This window comes from Lepisma saccharinum, chromosome 3, assembly GCF_977018435.1.
Source record: "Lepisma saccharinum chromosome 3, izLepSacc3.1, whole genome shotgun sequence".
Lineage (NCBI taxonomy): Eukaryota > Metazoa > Arthropoda > Insecta > Zygentoma > Lepismatidae > Lepisma > Lepisma saccharinum.
The window spans coordinates 85,999,762-86,020,803 of record NC_139231.1 but is presented as its reverse complement, the minus strand read 5'-3'; the positions used below and the strand labels follow the sequence as shown (position 1 = coordinate 86,020,803).

Below are 21,042 nucleotides of genomic sequence, written 5' to 3'. Positions count from 1 at the left end.
AGAGGGTGGAAAATTGTCACCAAATTCTTAATGAAACATTTTTGGGTTATATAACACCAATGATGTATCTAAGAAAGGAGGAAACATGTATATTGTCTACATACCAACTAGACACCGATCACAGAACATTGCCATTATCTGCTAAATAAAAACATTGTTACATTGTTGTAAGCTTTCATATACTACAGTAATGTTACTTGTGTAACTAATAATGCATTGAAAATTTAGTGAAAATTGTGACTACCATGTTTTGAACCTGGACCATGATATTCTGTGCCAATGCTCTACCGACGCCTATAGCTTCACCATTTTTGCCACCACTGCCTGCCATTTCTATTTCAGTTTGAATTTATAATTTTCTTAAATGCTGTAATATTACCAGGAATCTGGAGAAATATTGGTATATTCAAATCCTAAAAATTTACCATTAAAAATGTGTATGTGACTAAAGGGCAAGCAGCCAATAACTTGCCTCATTGTTAACTGCTATATTTTCCCTAACTGTTCGATGAGTTGCTGCTGCCATCTGGGTGTGTGCTTTGTTCTGGAATTCAGTTGCTAGTTGCATCAGTTTTGCTTCCATATCTTTCTTCATCCTGTAACAATGGAGGAACAAAATTAAAAATATCAATAACTCTAGAAAGCAACATCCTCAGCAATTCTGTTAATTCATATGAGTTGAGTTCAATGAACAATGTAACAAATTTACAATGAACCACAAAGGTATGTGAAATTAAATTATCCATAATTATTTCTTAACATGATGAAATGTGTAAATTTGAAAAATTAATTTTGTACTTTCGGTGGAAAATAAGCAACTTAAATTTTGTGATATGAATAAGAGTGAGTTATATACAGCGCTTGTACTAACTGTTCCGTGTGGTCTTGGGTGATGACACATGGTGAGCCTATTTTTTTCTATTATGATTATTTTATACCAGTTTTATTCCTCATAATAGTGGCAATGAGGATGAATAATAATTAAATGAAACAAGAATAATCAAACTGAATAATAATAATAATAATAATAATAACTTAATGTTGTGCACTCAAGTACAGACCATTTTGTACAAATTACCATAAATTTTTCATACTGGTAAAAAAACAGTCAAATATGTAAGTACATATGTATTAAAAAATTGAAAAAATAAGTAATTAAAAAATTCATAAAGTAAGAAATGTGTAACATCAAAAACAACATATTACCACCATTTGCATCTTATCTCTTTAAACAAATTGCTGAGGTCAGACAACCAACAGAAGCTTATCTCAAATACAATATTAACATAAAAATTCACATATTCATCTACTTTCCCAATACATATAATCCTCTTAACAGTAAAAAACAAATAACAGATTTTTGGATTGACTAAATCATCTTTCAGCTTCATGTGAAGTTATTGGTGCACAATAAACCCTGTTCATAGCTAAGATTGTATTGTGCCCTCTGTTTTTCTCCAAAACGGAGACATCTTGATCTTCATCCCGTCCCCAGACAATCCTTCTAAACTTTCCAGAGATGCGGCTGTTGAGTGAACAATTTCAAAGCTGTTAGTTCTGAGCCATACATTCTGCAATTTAGATATGCAAATTTATTTTCAAATGATTAAAAATTCTATTAAATACAAAAATGACAGGCAATATGTACATATCGTCATTCCAGTGAGTAAACCATGAATATTGTAAATCTTACTTTTGAGATGAAAGCATTTTAATATTGAATATCCCAGAAAAAAATAATTATAGGCACATTGTGCTTCAGATTTCCCTTAAAACTGTAGATGCAGTCCCGATTAGCCTTTCTGTGCATGAAGTGGACTTCAAATCAAACTCATTTCAGCCCAATAAAATTTTTCTTCTCGTGAAGGAAAAATCACAAAGGTACTTCAATTAAAAAAAAAAAAACATTTCCAATTTATAAAAAAAATCAACCCTGTCATAGTCTCATTATCAGTGAAAAGTGGTCAGTCATACCTTGGGTCGCCAATACATTTAGGATTATTATGTATGGAAAAATGGGTGTGAGTAATTGAGAGGGATGATGATACCCCTTCTAGACACGAGGCTAAAGTGCCCACTTGTTGAGCGAGACCACCAGCTGCCAACGAGCTACACTGATTTAATCTGGAAATGGTAACAGAAAGGAAAAAAAAACCATGTAATTTCTCCACTGATAAGAGCGTTGATTCATCTGGCCCATTGCCAATATATTCATGAAAAACTTCTGAGAAAAGAAACTCTTTGAATGCAATATGTCAAACCTTGGAGATATTACCTTTCCTTGCTTATTGTGAAATTCCTATCTAAGTTGTACACTTTAGCTTCGTGTTTGGTGTGTTGTTCTTCAAGCTCTTTTTCTAGGTTGGCAAATTTTGCCATAAGCTCCTCCTTCTGCTGTCGAAACTCTTCCAGGGCATGCAGTTTTCCCTCTAGTAAAAGATACTGCAGAATCAGTACTTTTGAATATTTACACTTCATTTTCAGAATGGATCAATAATTCTACACATGAGTATAACTATTTTTTTTATTTTATTTTTCTACAGTCACAAAGAAACCAATTTTGTATTTACTTGATTCTCGCAAGGTCTTGTAGAACTTATTTCTGTGTATTGTTTAGAATCTTAGGCAAAGTAGATGAAATATGAGGGCCATAACTTGAATCTAATTTAACAAGAAAATGATCAAAAAAATAAAGTCATGCTAGGTGATGGTAAATCAGCAGTGGCGGCGATTAGGGGGGAGGTAAACTACCCACTTTTCGCCACTTTTGCCTCTGCACTATGCTAAACTTTATATACAAAGGCAAATATACTGTCTTTGCCACCCCAGTTTTGGCACCTTGACCCCCTTCCCCTTCAGTTTTGAAGCCCAATTGTCGCCACTATAAATCAGCATCTTCTCAGAGGATGATATAATTTTGGTATTGAGACATTTTCATTATTAAGAAAGTCAGACAACATATCTGTGAAGAACCGCCAAACATTAGAGTAAGAAAAATTGTCCTGAAGCCAAAGATCCTTCTTAAAAAAAAAAAAATTAATAAATAACAAGAATAATCCTTTTTGAAATATATGTGGATGGATCAGAAAAAAAGGTTACAACAAATGAAAAAAACACAGTATGACCTGATATGAATTGATGATGTATTCTAAGAAGGCTCCACACACATCACTGTTCCACGTAATCGCCAAGGTGATTGAGACATTTATCAGACCGTTGGACCAACTTGTTGATGCCATCTTGGTAGAAATCATGTCCCTGCTCATTGAACTACTTCATGGCAGTTGCCTGGACATCATCGTTGGACGAGAACCATGTTCCAGAGAATTGTGCTTTCAGCTGGGGAAGAAGGAAAAGGTCACTGGGGCCAAGTCCAGGCTGTATGGGGGATGGTTCCACACTTCTCTCCTGAAACGTTGCAGCCCGTGTGGACTCTGAAACCCTGTGTGCCCCCAACAGGTATCAAACCAGGTTCACCTTGATACAAGAAGTGTATGACACTTCACACTTCCACGGCAGACCAATTCTGCAAGCATTTCGCCATTGCATCGGCTACTTTGCCACTGATGGTAAATGTAGAATTTTCGAAACTCTCCACAAGTATATGGTGCCATCTGTTTCACCTCCAGGTAAAACAATTACTTACCTCCTATTTCTTGCATTCACAGATAGCTTGTTGTAACCTTTTTATCTGATCCATCCACGTATGTAACATAACACAGTTTTAAATGTACATTTTTAGAACAAGTCTGTCATCCATATTATTGCATGCACATCCTTATATTAATTAAGTGTTGGGCGAGTACAGAAGTATAGGGTACACCAGTGAATCGGGTGACTTGTCAACAGTTCCTACCCTTTCCAGCAGAAGGGAGGGAAATGGATAACACCATCCAAACAGAATTCCCAAGCATTTAGTTATAATTAAGTCCTGGACTGGCATACAGCATGCTTTCTAATATTAATTTACCAGAAATTATAATTTTGTGATAACACTAAGCTAAGATGACAATAAACAAATTGTGTGCTACTATTTTCATTCTTGTACACCCTATGTTGTTTTAAGGAATATAGTTATTCTGATTAGAATTAATCTGTCACACCCTTAAAAAAAATAAACTGCTGATTTAAAGTGCTACATATGTATTTCTGTGCTCTGTACATCTGTTATGTTTGATACACTTGGTACCAGCGTGTGTCATTCTTTATATTATGTCATTTCAACTATGCAAAGGACCACGTTGTACTTCTTGTTTGTTGAACCAGAAGTACAGCTAAAGTCAACGTAACAATATAAATGTGGACACTTACGAAGCATCTGAATTTCAGATGACAGCTCATCATGCATTTTCTTATACTCATCATTCAATTTGTTAATTTTCTCCTCGTAACTATTTATTTCAGCTTCCCTTGTCTAAAAAAAAAAAAAAGTCGGTTAAATATTACATTCTGAGATACGTAAAAATATTTGGTACAGTCAATAAAAAACTGGACTAATGCCGTGCAAAAGTGAAATAAAGTGGCAGAGTGATGAAACTTACGGGATATGTAGGCCAGGCTGGGGTACGCCACATGTCTGCGAGACAAGTTCCAGACCACGTCGCTACGTGGCAGCACCGGCAGGGAAGGGAGGTTGTGTATGTGCAATTTGCCTCCAAGGTGCCAGTCAGTGATTCAGTGAGGTGGGTCATGGCATTCACAGTGTCAGGTGCCACAAAGGAGGCTCAGCGATCCGTGATACAGTTTTTGACAGCAGAAGGCAACACACCAGGGAACATTTATGAGCGTATGACTGCTGTGTATGGTGGTGATCGCATGTCTCGAACACAAGTGTATGAGTCGGCAGGTCAGTTTCGAACACGACACACAATAGTGTCTGGTGCGGCACGTAGTGGGTGCCCTAAATGTGTCATTACGGATGAGTCCATTTCTGCCGTTGATGACCTCATACAGGAGTGTCGGTGCGATTAGTCTGAACCAGATTGCAACCGAACTCGGCATTAGTCATGGTACAGCATACACTATTGTTCATGAACACCTTCAATACCAGAAGTGTGCAACTTGGGTGCCAAAGATGCTCACAGAGGAGCAAAAGGTTACACAGATGGGGAAGAGTCTCACACATCTCCTGCGGTACTCGACAGAGGGCAAGGGCTTCCCTGAGCACATTGTGGCAATAGACAAGATCTTGCTCAGCCGGTATACACCAAAGAGTAAATGCGGCAGCAAGGAGTGCAAACACCCCTCATCCCTGCGACCCAAGAAAAGCAGAAAAGTCGACTTTGGTCGCAATGTGATGTTCGTGTTTTTCTTTGATCATCATGGTCCACTTCTCAATCACTTCCTCCAGCAGGGTCAGAATATGAATGCTGCTCTGTACTCTGACATCTTGCAAAACGAGGTGAGACCTGCAATCAGGTGCAAGTGGCGCATCTTCTTCTCACAAGGTGTCATTGTACTGCAATGCACGTCCCCACTTTGCTGGACACACTATGGACATCATCCCACAAATGGGTTGGGAATGCTTAGATCATCCCTCCTACAGCCCTGACCTGACCTATCCCCGTGTGACTTTCATGTGTTTAACCCATTGAAAGGCACCCTACGTGGAATCCCCTTTGCCTCGGACGCACAACTGCAGGAGGTGGTCTTCCATTGGTGCTCACAGCAGCCACAGGACTACTGGGACAGGGGCTACAAAAATCTGGTGAAGCGGTGGGATGCCTGCCTCAACAACGCAAGGGGGGGTATGCCGACCAGTATTAAACGTTAAGTCCGTACAAGATTCATTCCGGTTATTTATTGACCAAAGCAAATACTGTAAGTGTATACTGAAACATTGCCAATTCAAGAAATAGAAATAAAAGCTATCCAAGTCTATTACATTGAAAGTCAATGCAATATCTCAACTTAAGTAGCTGTGCTAATTCCAAAATTACAACTTCATTTCAACCAGGAGGAAGTTGGTGTAGTTAACTTGTTTCCCAGCTAATTTCATGTCCTGAGAAAAAAAAAAAAAATAGTCCAACACAATTTTCTCAGGAAACAAACACAACAGCATTTATAAATGTGATGCTAATATTTCTAATACAAGCAAATGCTCAAAGTAACCACTGATGCTAATTACAACAACTATATCTGCAACAAATTTTAATATTTGTTCATGTCTTTGAATAAACTGAAAAGCCTGTGTTGCAAGTATACATTTTGGTGACCCACTTCCACCATTTACAATTGAATTGGCTCTTCATTTATTCATTTAGAAAGAAGAAAATTTTCGAACTTGTTTGTCCCATGAATGAAATGAAACTTTTCCTTTTACCTCTTGAACACCTTCTAACCTCTGCTCAAGTTCAGAAATTTCATCTGTTCTCTTTTTAACCACCCTCTCCAGATATGCAATTATGTCAGCCCTGTCTTCATCCAGTTTTTCATAGCTATGCTGATACTTCTCATTGCTTAGCTCTAACTCTCCACACCTTGCCTTCAGCCTGTTGGGAATAATAGGATCATGGTTATAAGTAGAGAGCAGATTCATGTCGACAAAATAATAGTGCAAATAAAAGTGCTGGTACAGCATTAAAAAGTTTAGTAATATGTCACTGTACTGTAAGCAGTTCAGATAAAAATTGATTTCATTTTAGTGAATCACTAACAACACATGTGCTTTACTTCAATAAGCTTCACCAAGCTTGGATACCAAATTGTGAAACATACAGCAATTTTATTAAGAAATAACAAACAAACTCTTTTGAAAGGTTTAACTGAACATTAATACAAAAAAGTATTTAACCCTTGAACAATAGGATGGGTGAAAATTCACCCAGTGATATTTTATAACGGATGCCACTAGATAGCAGAACTTCACACAGGTTTCTGCTTTCAGGTATTCTCAAGAGGTTCAGTGCAGAGTAAGCATCTGTGAAGAAATCAGAGTTTTGTGTTGTAGTGTTAGCTGTGCTTGGTGTTGGTGGGTGAATTTTCATCCATCCTAGTAATAGTGCAAGTTTTTATCATTACTAATTACATTACTAAATACATTACATTTCAAATAATTCTTTCTTCATAGCTTTTTATTATCAAATATAAATATAGTAAATTTAATTACATAATGACATATTAATGTATTCTTCAATGATTAATGAAAATGTTAAAATGATAAAAAATGTCCTAATAAGAAGTTGATGATAAAAATACATTTTGACAGTAAAATGTTGTAATTTTACCCTGACAAAAAATTGTGTGATATAAAACTGTTTCTCAAATGACTACAATGTCTTTAAAAAAAGTTTTAGAGTTCAAATACACAAAAAAAAAAGAAAATCACACGGGTGAAAATTCACCCATTCTAGTAATAGTAGCAATAAACACATCCTAGTGTTCAAGGGTTAAATTACAGTAAACTCTTGCTAATCTGGAGCTTAATAACCACTCCACTGAGGTGATATGCTTCCATGGTAAAGTTGTCTCATACTCCTCCAAATGAAGAACAATAGAGTGATGTCATAAATGTGTGATAGGCAAAAGGTCAAGTTGCAGAAGAGAATAGTTATTTTAGGCCAGGTAGCATCATAGCGGTATGCAGTGGCAGCTGCTGCTTAGATGGCAAAGTTGGCCAACCACCACATATTTCTGGACTTATGTAGGTAATTAGTAAACTTATTTTGCAGAGAATAATAGTTACATAATGTAATCATGAGGGATTTTTTTTCCTGAGCATTTTCTGTTGTTGTGTGCCTATGCTGGAAATCTTTGTCTCTCCGGGCAATGGTGTACTTGGCTGCTGCCACTTCAAGAGGGCATTCGAGGCCTGACTATCCTTTTACACACGTTTCATGCAATGGCCTGTTCCATGGCAGGATGGGCAGCATCAAATACTGTGATGCCAGAGCTCCAAGCTTTGAACCCTGGTCAAGGCATGGATGTATTATTATGTTTGTCCAGGTTATCCATCTGTTCATCATCGCGATTAGACCATGAGGTAGAAAATGGACGTAAAATAAACACAATAGAAGTGAATGGAAATAGGTAGATAAACAATAGGCTACTTTCGATGTAAAAAAAAAAATGTTTCAAATTGTGGAGGATGGTATTTTATGAACACATTGGCTTCTTTGCTGAATGTTGTAGTCTGTGTTTGTGTGCGGACCAACAGCTGTTTCTTATTCTTAGAAATATTTCTATCAATTTAAAAACGTTTTTATAGTGTGTGAAGGAAGTTGATTAACATTTTTCAAGTTGCGACAATTTCTGTTGCTCATTTACAATATCATAATATATTCAAAACTTTTGCAATTTCTTTACTTTACCCCCAGGGCAACTTTATGCACGTACAATGCTGGAAAAATTCAGACTTTTAATCACCCTCCCTGGGAATCAAACTCGCATCTTCCGTGTGACAGTTAGACATAATACCCACTAAGGCACGGTGGCTCAAAAATATAAATACATTTCCAATATACTATGGGGAAATGACACTTAAATAGGGGTCAAGGTGGCCCTCCCCCATAGAAAAACAATGGGCCCGAAGTCAGTTTTTTTAAAAAAATTATTTTGATTAATGGCATCATTATAACCAGGGTGGAATTTGAAGGGCCACATTGTACTTATGTATATACAACTTTTTTCACTGCAACCACCAATGGTCTGTACAGTGGGATCCATGAGTAGTACCGTGCAAATTGTCCATCACCATGTTCGTGCACTTTATTTGAAGCAATGAGAGCTTCAAGAATTAAAAGAAAACTCAAAACAAGCTGTTGATAACTTCTGCACCAGCATACATATCAATCCATCGCTTAAAAACACATAGGATGTAAGAGAAAAATTAATTAAAATAGTCGTGGACAATTTGCAGGGTAATACTCATGGATCCCACTGTACCATGAACCACCACTGACGGTATGTGTGAAAGGTTTTATGGCTTATGGGTAATGAAACTGGTCGCTGCAGCTTTCAATCACCTTCGAACAGTAGCGGCATTTAGGGGGGTGAGGAGGTAGCCCCCGCTTTTGCCCCTACACTATGTTAAACCTTATGTTTAAACCCCCTAGTTTTGAAACCCAATCGCCGCCACTGCCTTCAGAAAATAAGCTGTCACATTAGAACTAACATAGAAATGTTAAAGCAAGTTTGTTAAAAAGAAATCACTGCTTGAATTCAATGTCAGATGTGCCGCTGGCATCTAAAAACTTTTGTGCACTCACAGTAAGTTGGTCCACCTCTAATGATCAGATTAGCAAAAGTCTACTATATTCTCAAAACATGATCAATGAACAAAGGAACAGAACCAGAAGAGTGGTTAATTACAGCAAAATTTTCCACACACACCTAAACTTTTTAAAAATGGCCCAATTTATGATCATTTTGGTTCTAAATTTATCCTTACTCCCCCTAGATGGAAAATTCTGAATAAACCTTGTATGTGTGTATGTGTATGTGTCAGGTGCGGTTGGCCCTATAGCGCACAGGATCAGTGAACCCTCAGTAATATACGATAATCACCTCGAGAATGAACAATAAACAATGTCTTTACATTTTCACATTATTTCGCTAAAAATTCTACACAATAAGTCATGTATTTGTGCCCGTAATACGGTGAACTCTTTTGCTGAGAAGAAGAAACCACGATTCGGCCGCCCTGATACAGACCCTCAGTTGAACCCCCACAGGACAGCTCTTGCCATTGTGAAAGCTTCGTGCGGGAGCAGAAGCTCGAGGAGGGTATAGGACAAAATACATGGAAGATGAGATTTGAAGAACCTATGTGCCACCCAACGGTCATGCGCAGTTCGTTCTCTCGCAGAAGGTGCGGGACAAGGCTCCGATCTCGCTGCTTCCTCCCTTCCAGTGTTGCTGTGTGCGGTTCAAGTTTGAAGCGCACACATTACATATTCAATATTCTCTTTGTATCATTTTTGTACTGAACTTCTTGGAATAAATGCAAGATTGTGGCAGAGATGGATGAGTGGAAACAAATAAAAGCTGGAATTAGATGCGATGAATTAAAATAAAGGAGATACATTACCAAAATAGCTCGTGCATGCATTCAGAGGTTTTTCCTTAAAGGTGGAAACACTTCGGGTTCGCGAAAGAGAAAGAATGGCGCGAAGACGTGACTCGCTGTCGCTCGGTGTCAATCGTCTCAAGTTTGTTAGTTTTTGAAGTGCTTGGATACTTGTTGGAAAGTATTAAGTGATGCTGCGAGTGAAGCGAGGGATGGACTTTACCTAGGTTATGTCATTTGATGCAGTGTAGGCGTTGCTGTCCGCGCAGGTAAGAAATGACCGATAGAAATGCACATAATTAACTTAAACAAACTTCCTTGTCCACTGAAAAAAAAGCGTGTGCTGGTCGACCAGCCCCAAATTTGAACAAAGCTATCTTGTATCAATGAAAGGGTCTCAGGTTCGATTTCTAGTATGCACATGCCATTAGTTGCCATTTCCCTTTAATAAATGTAGGACCAGTTCTGATTAGTCGGCATGGACGTCCGGAAGGGGAAAAGGGGGCAGCCCCCCATGGAAATTGAATGCAAACCAAAAATTATATATTACACGCATATAATTTAATTTCAGTCACAGTAATTTTTGGTAATTATTATAAAAGCGTTGCAGTAACTTCAGACTGAAGGAGTGTTTTTTGCTCCTCCTGAGGAAAAAATATATTACTTGCCCCTACTTGAGGACGTCCATTCCAACAAAACTCAACTTTTTTCATAAAGGCACAATTTATTGTAGTTTCAGCCCTAAATTTATTCGCACACCCCTAATACAAAACCTTATACTCCCAGATAAAAAAAATTCTGGACAAATCTTTTAAGCCCGCCCCCCATCCTTTTGTTAGGCGAAGGAAGTTTATTTTGCGGAAACTGAATATATGTCACATGACTTCAGTGAACCCCCGGGTAAATAATGCACGAGCCGCGCCTGGTATGTGTATGTATGTGTGTGCGGGGGGTGGGGTGCATGCTCACATATGTATGTCCACATATAAAATCTTTGCTATTTATTATTATCTACCTTTACATCTTCTTACCTGGACACTTTGGCTTGAAGATCATTGATCTGTATAAGAAAGAATTCCTTGTCAACTTCAGAGAGAACCTCCTTCTCTTCCTGATTTTCTTCTTTTTTCTTTCCTTCCTTCTTCTTTCCACCTTTCTTACCCATTTCACTTTAATAAATTAAGTGCATTAATTTTCTTCAAAATTATAATGCATCCTTCATTAGCATTATCTACTATTTAGGTGTATGTAATAAAATCATGGACATTTCCCGGGAGGGGCAAGCATGGTATTTATTTCCAGGGGGAGGGTTAAGGAGATACATTTCCCCCCATAATAGTGCAGTCTCTTCTGAAAACGTTGCTTCATTTGAAGTCAACATGTTTCTGTAATGCCCTTTCAATAATTATAACATATATTACTGTACTGTGACTGAAACAGGCGTGGGTGGCCTTACAGCACACAGGATCAGTGAACCCTCAGTAATATATGATAATCACCTCGAGAATGAACAATAAACAATGTACTTACATTTTCATATTATTTCGCTAAAATTTCTACACAATAAGTCATGTATTTGTGTCCGTAACATGGCGAACTCTGTTGCTGAGAAGAAACCGCGAATCTGCTGCTCTGATACAGACCCTCAGTTGAACCCCCACAGGACAACTCGTGCCATTGTGAAAGCTTCGTGCGGGAGCAGAAGCTTGAGGAGGGAATAGGGCAAAATACATGGAACAGAATACTGCTGAACCTGTCTCCAACAAACGGTCATGTGCAGTTCGTTATCTTGCAGAAGCCGCGGGACAAGGCTCCGTTATCGCTGCTTCCTCCCTTCCAGTGTTGCTGTGTGGGGTTCAAGTTTGAAGCACACACATTACATATTCAATCTTCTCTTTGTATCATTTTTGCACCGAACTTCTTGGAATAAATGCAAGATTGTGGCAGAGATGGATGAGTGGAAACAAATAAAAGATGGAATTAGATGCGATGAATTAAAATAAAGGATATGCAATACCAAAGTAGCTCGTGCATGCATTCAGAGGTTCTTCCTTTAAAGGTGGAAACACTTTGGGTTTGTGAAAGAGAAAGAATGGCGTGAAGACGTGACTCGTGGTCTCTTGGTGTCAATGTCTCAAGTTTGTTAGTTTTTGAAGTGCTTGGATCTTTGTTGGAAAGTATTAAATGATGCTGCGAGTGAAACGAGGGATGGACTTTACCTAGGTTATGTAATTTGATGCAGTGTAGGCGTTGACCGATAGAAACTTCCTTGTCCACTGAAAGAAGTGTGTGCTGGTCGACCAGCCCCAAATTTGAACATTAATTGATTAATTAATTTGGTGTTTTAAGTCCACTTTATGCACAACAAGGCTAATCGGGACTGGGCCTACAGTTTAAAGTGGGATCCGAACCACTATGTGCCTCCACCAGGTATCCAACCCGGGACCCCTTGATTACAAGGCGATGACGCTACCACTGTGCCATTGGAGAGGCCCCCAAATTTGAACAAAGCTGTCGCGTATCAATGAAAGGGTCTCAGGTTCGATTTCTAGCATGCACATGCCATTAGTGTGGCTGCGGTGGCTCAGTCGGTAACGCATCTGACTACCATGCTAAAGGTAGATCTCCGGCCGGTTCAAATCTGGGAACTTTCCTAACATTGGAAGCTGCCCCAGCATCGAATGAGATGGGTACCTGGGGGAAACCCTGTGGGGGGGGGGGTAAATGCAGTCAGGGGCATGATGCTGATCACATCACCTCCACTCACGACTGGATCAAGAAAGTGTAGGGCGTTACCCCCACACCCCCTATACGCCTTCATGGTGTGGTGCTAAGCACAGGGGAGCAGTCTACTTTTTTTTTCATGCCATTAGTTGCCATTTCCCTTTAATACATGTAGGACCAGTTCTGATTAGTCGGCATGGACGTCCGGAAGGGGAAAAGTGGGCCGCCCCTATGGAAATTGAATGTCAACCAAAAATTATATATTGCACGCATATAATTTAATATCAGTCACAGTAATTTATGGTAATTATTATAAAAGCATTGCAGTAACTTCAGACTGAAGGAGTGTTTTTTTGCTCTCCCTGGGAAAAAGTATTTTCCTTGCCCTTACTTGAAGACGTCCATGATTTTCCAACAAAACCCCACTTTTTCATAAAGGCACAATTTATTCTAGTTTCAGCCCTAAATTTATTTGCACACCTCTACTATGAAACCTTATACTCCCAGATGAAAAAATGCTGGAGAAATCCTTTAAGCCCTCCCCCCATCCTTTTCTTAGGCGAAGGAAGTCTATTTGCGGAAACTGAATATGTCACATGACTTCAGTGAACCCCCAGGTAAATAATGCACGAGCCGCACCTGGACTGGAATTAAATTATATGTGTGAAATATAACATTTTAGATTAATTTTCATTTTCGGGAGGATGGGGTGCCTGCCCCACAAATTTAGATGTTCCCATGGTCTATATATTTGGGCAATATAATTGTACTTTCTACTTTCTTCAGTACATGGAATTAATTTATGATAAAATAAAGTTTTGATTTTTTTTCTTCACACCCTCCCATTTTTTTACAATATACATAATCATTATATGCAAAACTTCAGCCAAGTCGAATAATATTTAAGGGTAGCATGACACCATGAAATGTCCATAGCTAATAATACTGTCAAAAGAGTATTGTGTCAAACGTTTAACATCTCTACAAGTTGCTACAAGTTAAAAAGTGTCCAGTCAGTTGAAAAAAAAATTTCCAGCTTTCCCTGGCTTTCTCAGTATCTGTGTAATGTGAGTGTAATCGCTAGCACCATAAAGCAGTGCTAGCCATGTAGTTTACATGTGCCATACACTGAAAGGTGCAGGCAGGTTACTCCAATCATTCCCATTTAGAACGCGATCAGCTGCAAAGTCATGTGTTCTGCTCTGTGCTCTTATTGTTTTCCTGCTATCTGTACATGTTATTGCAGTTATTTTAGTGTTTTCATACTGTATTTGAAGATGACAGCTCCCGCACACTGTGTGCAGGCAAGATGCAATATGACAATTTAACTGTTAGGAGCATTAGAAGAGTGAAATTATACAGAATAAACTCCCATCAAATCGGCAAGTTCTAAGTACATCTTTTACCAACATAAACCACTGAACAAGACTATTCACAAGAGTTCACAAGCTGTGATAACAGAAGTTGATGAACAACACTCCATTTTCAAGCTGGAAAAATTTCTTGATGCGTGGAGTTGACTAAAGAAAAGTAACAAACGAAGAAGTGAAACTCAATTATTAATTAAATTTTAGAAATGTTTCATCATCATTATTATGACTATGGTCAAAGCAGTCAAGAGATGAGTTTCAATATGTTAAAGCATATAACAAATTTCATGTTACATTTTGCTTCGTAGAAATTTTCAGCAAAAAATGCAGACTCGACCAGGACTCGAACCCGGGTCTCTGGCATACTGTGCCATTGCTCTAAACACTGAGCTACCGAGCCGGCCTGTTTTACCTGCGTGAAATCGTCTTTGCCAGTGCTATCGGAACAGGATCTGTGTCTCAAACTATTTTATTTACAGTATTCAAATTAACAAAATGTGCATTCAATAAGCCCTTCGAAGGAAGATAAATTTTACCATGCTTTACTTTCCGTACTACTTTTATCGCTTCATTAAAATTAATGACATAAGCCATGTCACTGCTTTACCCATTGACACCCAATTTTTTTTCTCTAATTATTCCTATTTTATTGTTTTATTCACTTGAAAAACACTTACATAAACATATTTCAATGAACAAATATTTTTTGCATTCACAGTTTTCTCAAAACGTGCCATCCTCAAATGAGGATGCTGGGCGGATATGAGATAAAATTGTCATTTAGATTTTTCTAAAATATGAGTTGTAAGTAAATAATTATTTTAATTGAACTTTGCAAAAACAGTGCAGTGTTTACATAGATTTTGTTTCACATCTCTAACGTATTATCTTCCTTCTCCTCAGACTTTTAGTTTATTTTGAATGGTACGGTACAAAACACTTGATGCACAGAGTAATATTGCACTTCTTACAATATGTACGTGGTTTGGCGTTACAACCCTGCTTCGCACATCTTCCTTGCTTGCTGCGATGAGCGATTAAATGTTGGATTCCATCTAGCCTAATGTCTGGAATCACAGCACGTACGGTAGATGAAGTTAAAGGACGTCCAGGTTGTGTTTTTCCAGGAATATCCTAATTTTAGGTAAGGTACTGTTACAGCTTGTCTGAATTCCAGAAGGTCCATAGATTCTCTTCCATGAACTGTGTTATATAAAATCCAGGCATTGACTAAAGCCATATCAAGCAGTTGAGTAAAAAGGCACCAGTACCATTTCTTTCCTTTTATACTTATTGTGTACTTTTATACCAGCCAATCATGATGGTCTACTCCACCCATGTGTACACGTTGTATGATTTCAGAACCATCGGTTGTGTTATACTGATTTTCTGTCTCGTGGCTCTGTTCCACCTTGAAGAAGCACTAACGTTTGTTGTCATTCCATCGCACGAATAAAATTTCACCACACTTATTGAATCTGTAGTCGTAAGTTCCTCTTGTTTCTTTTGAGAGTTCTTTACTTGGTTTTAGAGGACAGTCACCACATCAATTATCCCTAACTGTTCCTGTTACTCGGTACCCTACATTTCATGCAGAAGTAAATCACGGCTTGTAAAGAAATTGTCAAAATAAATACTGTGGCTGCCTGCGCATGAGACACAATCCAGCATTTGAAAAATAACTCTTGACCCCAGTTACTGCTTTCTTCACAAAGTTTCCTCTTCTTATGCTGAGATGCATTCTTGTGACTCGATGTAGCAACAGCTGAAGACTGAGTTTCTTCTCCATTCTGCGATGTTGAGTGTGAATTTGCTGCGACGTTAATAATCTCTTCTGCATATTCAGAGCGCAGGAATGGCGGTACAGGGGTACATTGTACACCCCAAATTTTTGAAGGGGGTACTGTACTCCCTAAATCCATAAATCCAACTGTACCCCCCCCCCTTATATAATTAGATGGACCCAAGGTGCTACTGTTAAAATAACCTATTTTCAATTCAATCAATACAAAAAGTTTATTTTGTTTATAACTTAAAAGCACTATCTTCCTTACCACAGAAATTCAAACAATTGTAAACTTATTCTACTATATTGTGCTTGCCACTACTAGTAGTTAGTGCATTGACCTGTGTTTTTGAAAAACCTGTTTAAGGAGATGAAAATCGTTTAAAATGTGTGTGGGACAATGGAATCGGGTAAAGTTTACTCTCAGAAAATCACGCTCCAGACAAATGCTCTTTTTCATAAGGGGGGGGGGGGAGGTGTACAATTTTTTAAAGTCACGGTCACGTCTATTCGAAGATACACAAATCTTCTTCATTAGATGGGTATATGACTGACCTCCTTTCTTTTGAATTTTTCAAATGGAAATTTTCTGACACCAAATACTTGCACAAACGAGACGAGACGAGACAATGAACTCCTGTATCTCACCCATAATTTTCATAAATTTATAAGAGGGTGTTCGGAAAACTACACTTAAACTACATGTTAAGAATTTTTCGAAAATAGAGATGGTACTCAGACAAGAAAAGCCTCTATTTCCTCTCAAATTTCAAGACGAGGCTGAAATAAATCTCTTCAAAATCCAAGCGAGATGATACTTGATGTCCGAGACGATCTCCTTCGAAACTTGAATCATATTTGAAGAAATTATTTAACGTAAATTTAAATTACTACGTGTCTTATCCAGACATACCAACGTATATCTTATTGATTTTTTTTCAAATAAGTCATGTATTTTGTTTACTGTAATTACAAACTTAATCTTTTAGTGACAATTGCAAGCCTGTGCTGCCAGGTTTCATCTATTCAGGATAAAATTCCATATTTCGACGGTTCGCAGCGTTGAAACAAGACGCAAAGCAGAAAAAAACGTTATCAAGGAAAGTTTTTGCTTTAATGACATATTGTATGTTGTGCAACTTTGACTGGTGACACAATGTAGGTGTTGTCTATACTAAACGTTTTGTTGGCCAGGATGATATATATATTTCGCCTTGTAATTAAGGGGTCCCACATGTACAGTGCTTTGGATTCCACTTTAAACTGGAGATTCAGTCCCTGATTAGCCTACCTGAGCATAAAATGAATCTAGAATAAGTTTTAACAAGTTCTGAGTGGAATCCCAAACAAAATTGAGCACAAACAAGAACGAAAATGACCTCACCACACAGGAGACAAGATAAGGCTGTGACAATTCTCGACCCATCTCATCACGATGTCATTCCTTGATGAAATGAAATAAAAATTTTCCTAGGCATTAAAACAGAGTGCAATTTGTGATCTTACCAGACAGGGGAGGAATTATTTTACGTATCTATTAGGTATACTTAGAATTCAACATTGCCTAAAATCTAATTTTGATATTGAATGCAACACAAACACATTTCAAGTTAAACTCTAAAGTCAAACTGTAAGAAAATTACATTAGTCAGATGAATGCATGAGATAAATGGGACTCACTGGAGGTTCTATGGTTCGCCAGTTATCACTGTGGAGCTTAGACTTGATCCAATTTCTTGCAAATTTTTCTGCATGAAAGCAATGGACTGGGGGTATAAGGAAAGGAAATCTAGGTTTAAACTTCCTAAATGATTTCTCTAATCAGTTAAGGTTAGGTTTATGGCATTGAACCAACCCGCTTGCACATTTTGCAGATATTGGTAGATTTTGGATTAGATTCACAAGATCTTTGAGTGAGATGGGAATGTTTGATTGATTGATTTGGTTTATTTCACTTCGCATTTCTACCACTTTCGGCTAATCGCGAAGATGAGGATGAGTGATGATATGATGAAATTGATGAAGGGACACTCATAAATAACACCTATTCCCAGGGCGGGATTCGAACCCGGGACCTCTAGCGTCGTAGTGCACCATGCCAACCACTCTGCCACAGAGGCCGGCAAAGTGGGAATGTGTTTTGGATTTTCTTTGTACAAAAATGCAAAAAAATCTTTATCTGTGATGCAAACATGCTCTTGCTTACATTAAAGTTCACCTTCACCTCTTCACAAAAACGAGGAATTGACATGTCACCCTAAAACACATGCATGTATCTGCATTTAATACTACTACACACGTAAAGAAACCTTGGCCGGCTCTTCATATTGTCCACCAAATATTGAAAAGTAAAAAATACTTTCGAGCATATTGTTTTCCTTGCTTGCTCTGAGATCTGAAGGATTTCAATTTTGTATTTGCAATGATAGTACTTCCAGTGCTTGAAGAGTGTCATTAGGTAGAGATAATTATATTCCAAATAAATATTTTGTCAAATGTTTTACAAATATTCCAAACTTACGCCTCTTACGAATTGATTGGAAACCATCTCAACTCAGTGCTTCTTTTTTTTTAATGCAATGCCCTCTAGATGTCTGAGAAAATACCGAATTCGAACACATGGCTTCTAAAAGGCATCTGCCGAAATTTGTTTAAATATATTTTTATGTGTACCTACGGGACTTTAAAATTAAAAAGAACTGAAGTGGAACTCTATAAGTATGATATATTCAATAATATGGTTTCTACATCCAGTGGGTGGAAGATGATTATTCCTGGTTGAGATGGTTGAGGTGGTCCTCCTCACTTCCTTTAATCTCACCCTGCATTAAAATAAATATATGTATCTTTGCTCGCAATTTTAACAGTTTGAACTCCTGATTTTCCATTCCGTTAAATTTGAAATGAGCCTAGAACAAAGAACCAGAGTTTTATATGTTCCTGAATTGTTATTTGATCTAAATCTCTCTTTGAAATAACTATAAATTCTAAGAAAAACAAAAGGTAACATTATAGTATAGGGGAGACGGATTTCTTCAAATTTACAGGAGAAAGTACTTACGGAAATTATTTTCTCTAGCTGAAATTCATGTTGTTTGTTGAAAATTAATTCTCCGACTGAGAATAGCTAGCCCACGAACCATTGGTGCATGGATAGGTTAGTTCTGTTACGTTAGGAAACATAGTTAAAATTTGGTGTCGTGTTAGTATCAGTATCTAGAAATTGGAAATAATTGCGAACCATTGCCCAGATAGCACGTAAGTTAACTGCAAGTTAAATCGAATCTTGATTTAACTTGCAGTTAACTGGGTGCTATCTGGGTGGCGCTAGCCCCATAAACCATTGGCGCGTGGTTAGGTTAGTTCTGTTAGGTTAGGAAACATAGTTAAAATTTCATCAAAACAACGTTGATACACCTTCAGGAATGTTCCGCGAAGCAGATACGTAAGTACAAATGTCAAAAATTGACGAAACGAAAAAATTAGAGGTGTCCGGAAGATAGTAAAGTTTTACCAAAATTATTTATGCAAATTTTGCATTAATAAACAGGAAATTTGTGTGCGCTGTTACAAAATGGAATATTTACCATGCCCTACCATGTGTATGTACATGTATACACTTTATATATATATATATATATATATATATGTGTGTGTGTGTGTGTATACATATATATGGGAGGCTGAATTTTGTACCCCCCCCCAAATGAAAAACGTTCATGCGGCACTGTGCATATTCATCCCTCGAAGTCGATGACACATATTGAATTTCTAATGATCCTGGAAGCATTCATCTGGACAATCTTCCTCATAGTCAAACTGTCTATGTCAGGTGGCCAGAAAACCACATCAATATTATCACAATATTCATCACAAACAATTTCTTGAAATCCAGGATACTCTAATCTGCTATCTCCTCGAGCGTTAGAGCTCGAACCTTCTTGCACGACATGTTGGCACAATATGACTTCACAAGGAAACAAACTCAAGTATTGGCAAAAGTTTTTACACAGTCATTGTTATTTCCACTTGAATTCTTTATGACAATTGAAGTACTGTCTTTGTAGTGCCGCAAAACCATACAAATACAGAAGGGAACGATAACAATGGAAGTAAACATATCATGTCATGCGAGGGCGGAAGAAAATCTTTTGGTGTATTTTTATACCCTTTGCGCCCAGCGTCCTCATTTGAGAACACTTATCTTTAACATCATATAGAAATATATAAATATTTTGCATCGTTTAGAAAACGTAGTTAAGCCTAATTTTGGGCTATTCTCTGTTAATTCCGTTCGTTATTTAATTAACAGGATTTACATGACAGAGAAAATAAATATTATGTAATAAAGGTAAAGGTAAAGTGTTCCCCTGTGCTTAGCACCACGCCATGAAGGTGTATAAAGGGTGTGGGGGTAACGCCCCACACTTTCTTGATCCGGTCGTGAGTGGGGGTGGTGATCAGCATCACGCCCCTGACCGCCTTTACCCCCCAGGGTTTCCCCCAGGTACCCATATTATTCGACGCTGGGTGGGCGCCGGGGCCGCTTCCATCGTTAGAAAAGTTCCCGTATTTGATTCCGGCCGGGGATCGAACCCGGGACCTTTAGCATGAAATATTATGTAATAGGTTAGCAAATTGATGGGTTGCCACATTCAGTTTACTGTTTTATAAAATATAATAATATTTAGAAATCGAGGAAAAATAAATTATTATATGAGTGCAATTTACATTAAAAGCTAGTAATTTATGGATAAAATAGCATAGAAACTAGTAAAAAAAATTGACTCAAGTGTCCTTATATGAGGACGGTGGGCTTAAAGCAAGTTTTTGCAAGAAAACGATATCCAAAAAATTATGTATGATTTGTCAATTATAAAGCAAAATTAAAAATAAAGTACTTTTTTTTCATTTAAAGAACATTGTTGAATTACGTACGATCGTTGCCTTCATAAACCCGACGTTCGCGAAATTTACATGCTCACCGATGTGTGCTGCGATTTGGAAATAAAGTTGTTGACTAACGTTACCGGTTGCCTGGGAAACGTGCAGTGTATGCAGACAGTATTTTATCATTATCATGGATAGAAGCAAAAAAAATTAATTCCGCCTTTGTCAGAGCCTAATGGAGAATTTTTACATAAGAAGTATATCAA

General features: G+C 37.8%; 1 protein-coding gene across 1 annotated transcript; it reads right to left on the bottom strand.

Moving 5' to 3' along the window:
• Positions 1-445: 445 nt before the first annotated feature.
• On the bottom strand, positions 446-20,895 carry LOC145985595 (cilia- and flagella-associated protein 157-like). The gene is made up of 6 exons (XM_083119665.1): positions 20,872-20,895; positions 11,038-11,175; positions 6,323-6,491; positions 4,312-4,414; positions 2,276-2,429; positions 446-596 (listed from the first exon to the last, which is right to left on the bottom strand). The coding sequence occupies exons 2-6, from the start codon at positions 11,169-11,171 to the stop codon at positions 446-448; spliced, it is 711 nt and encodes a 236-aa protein (XP_082975791.1). The 5' UTR covers positions 11,172-11,175; positions 20,872-20,895.
• Positions 20,896-21,042: the final 147 nt, after the last annotated feature.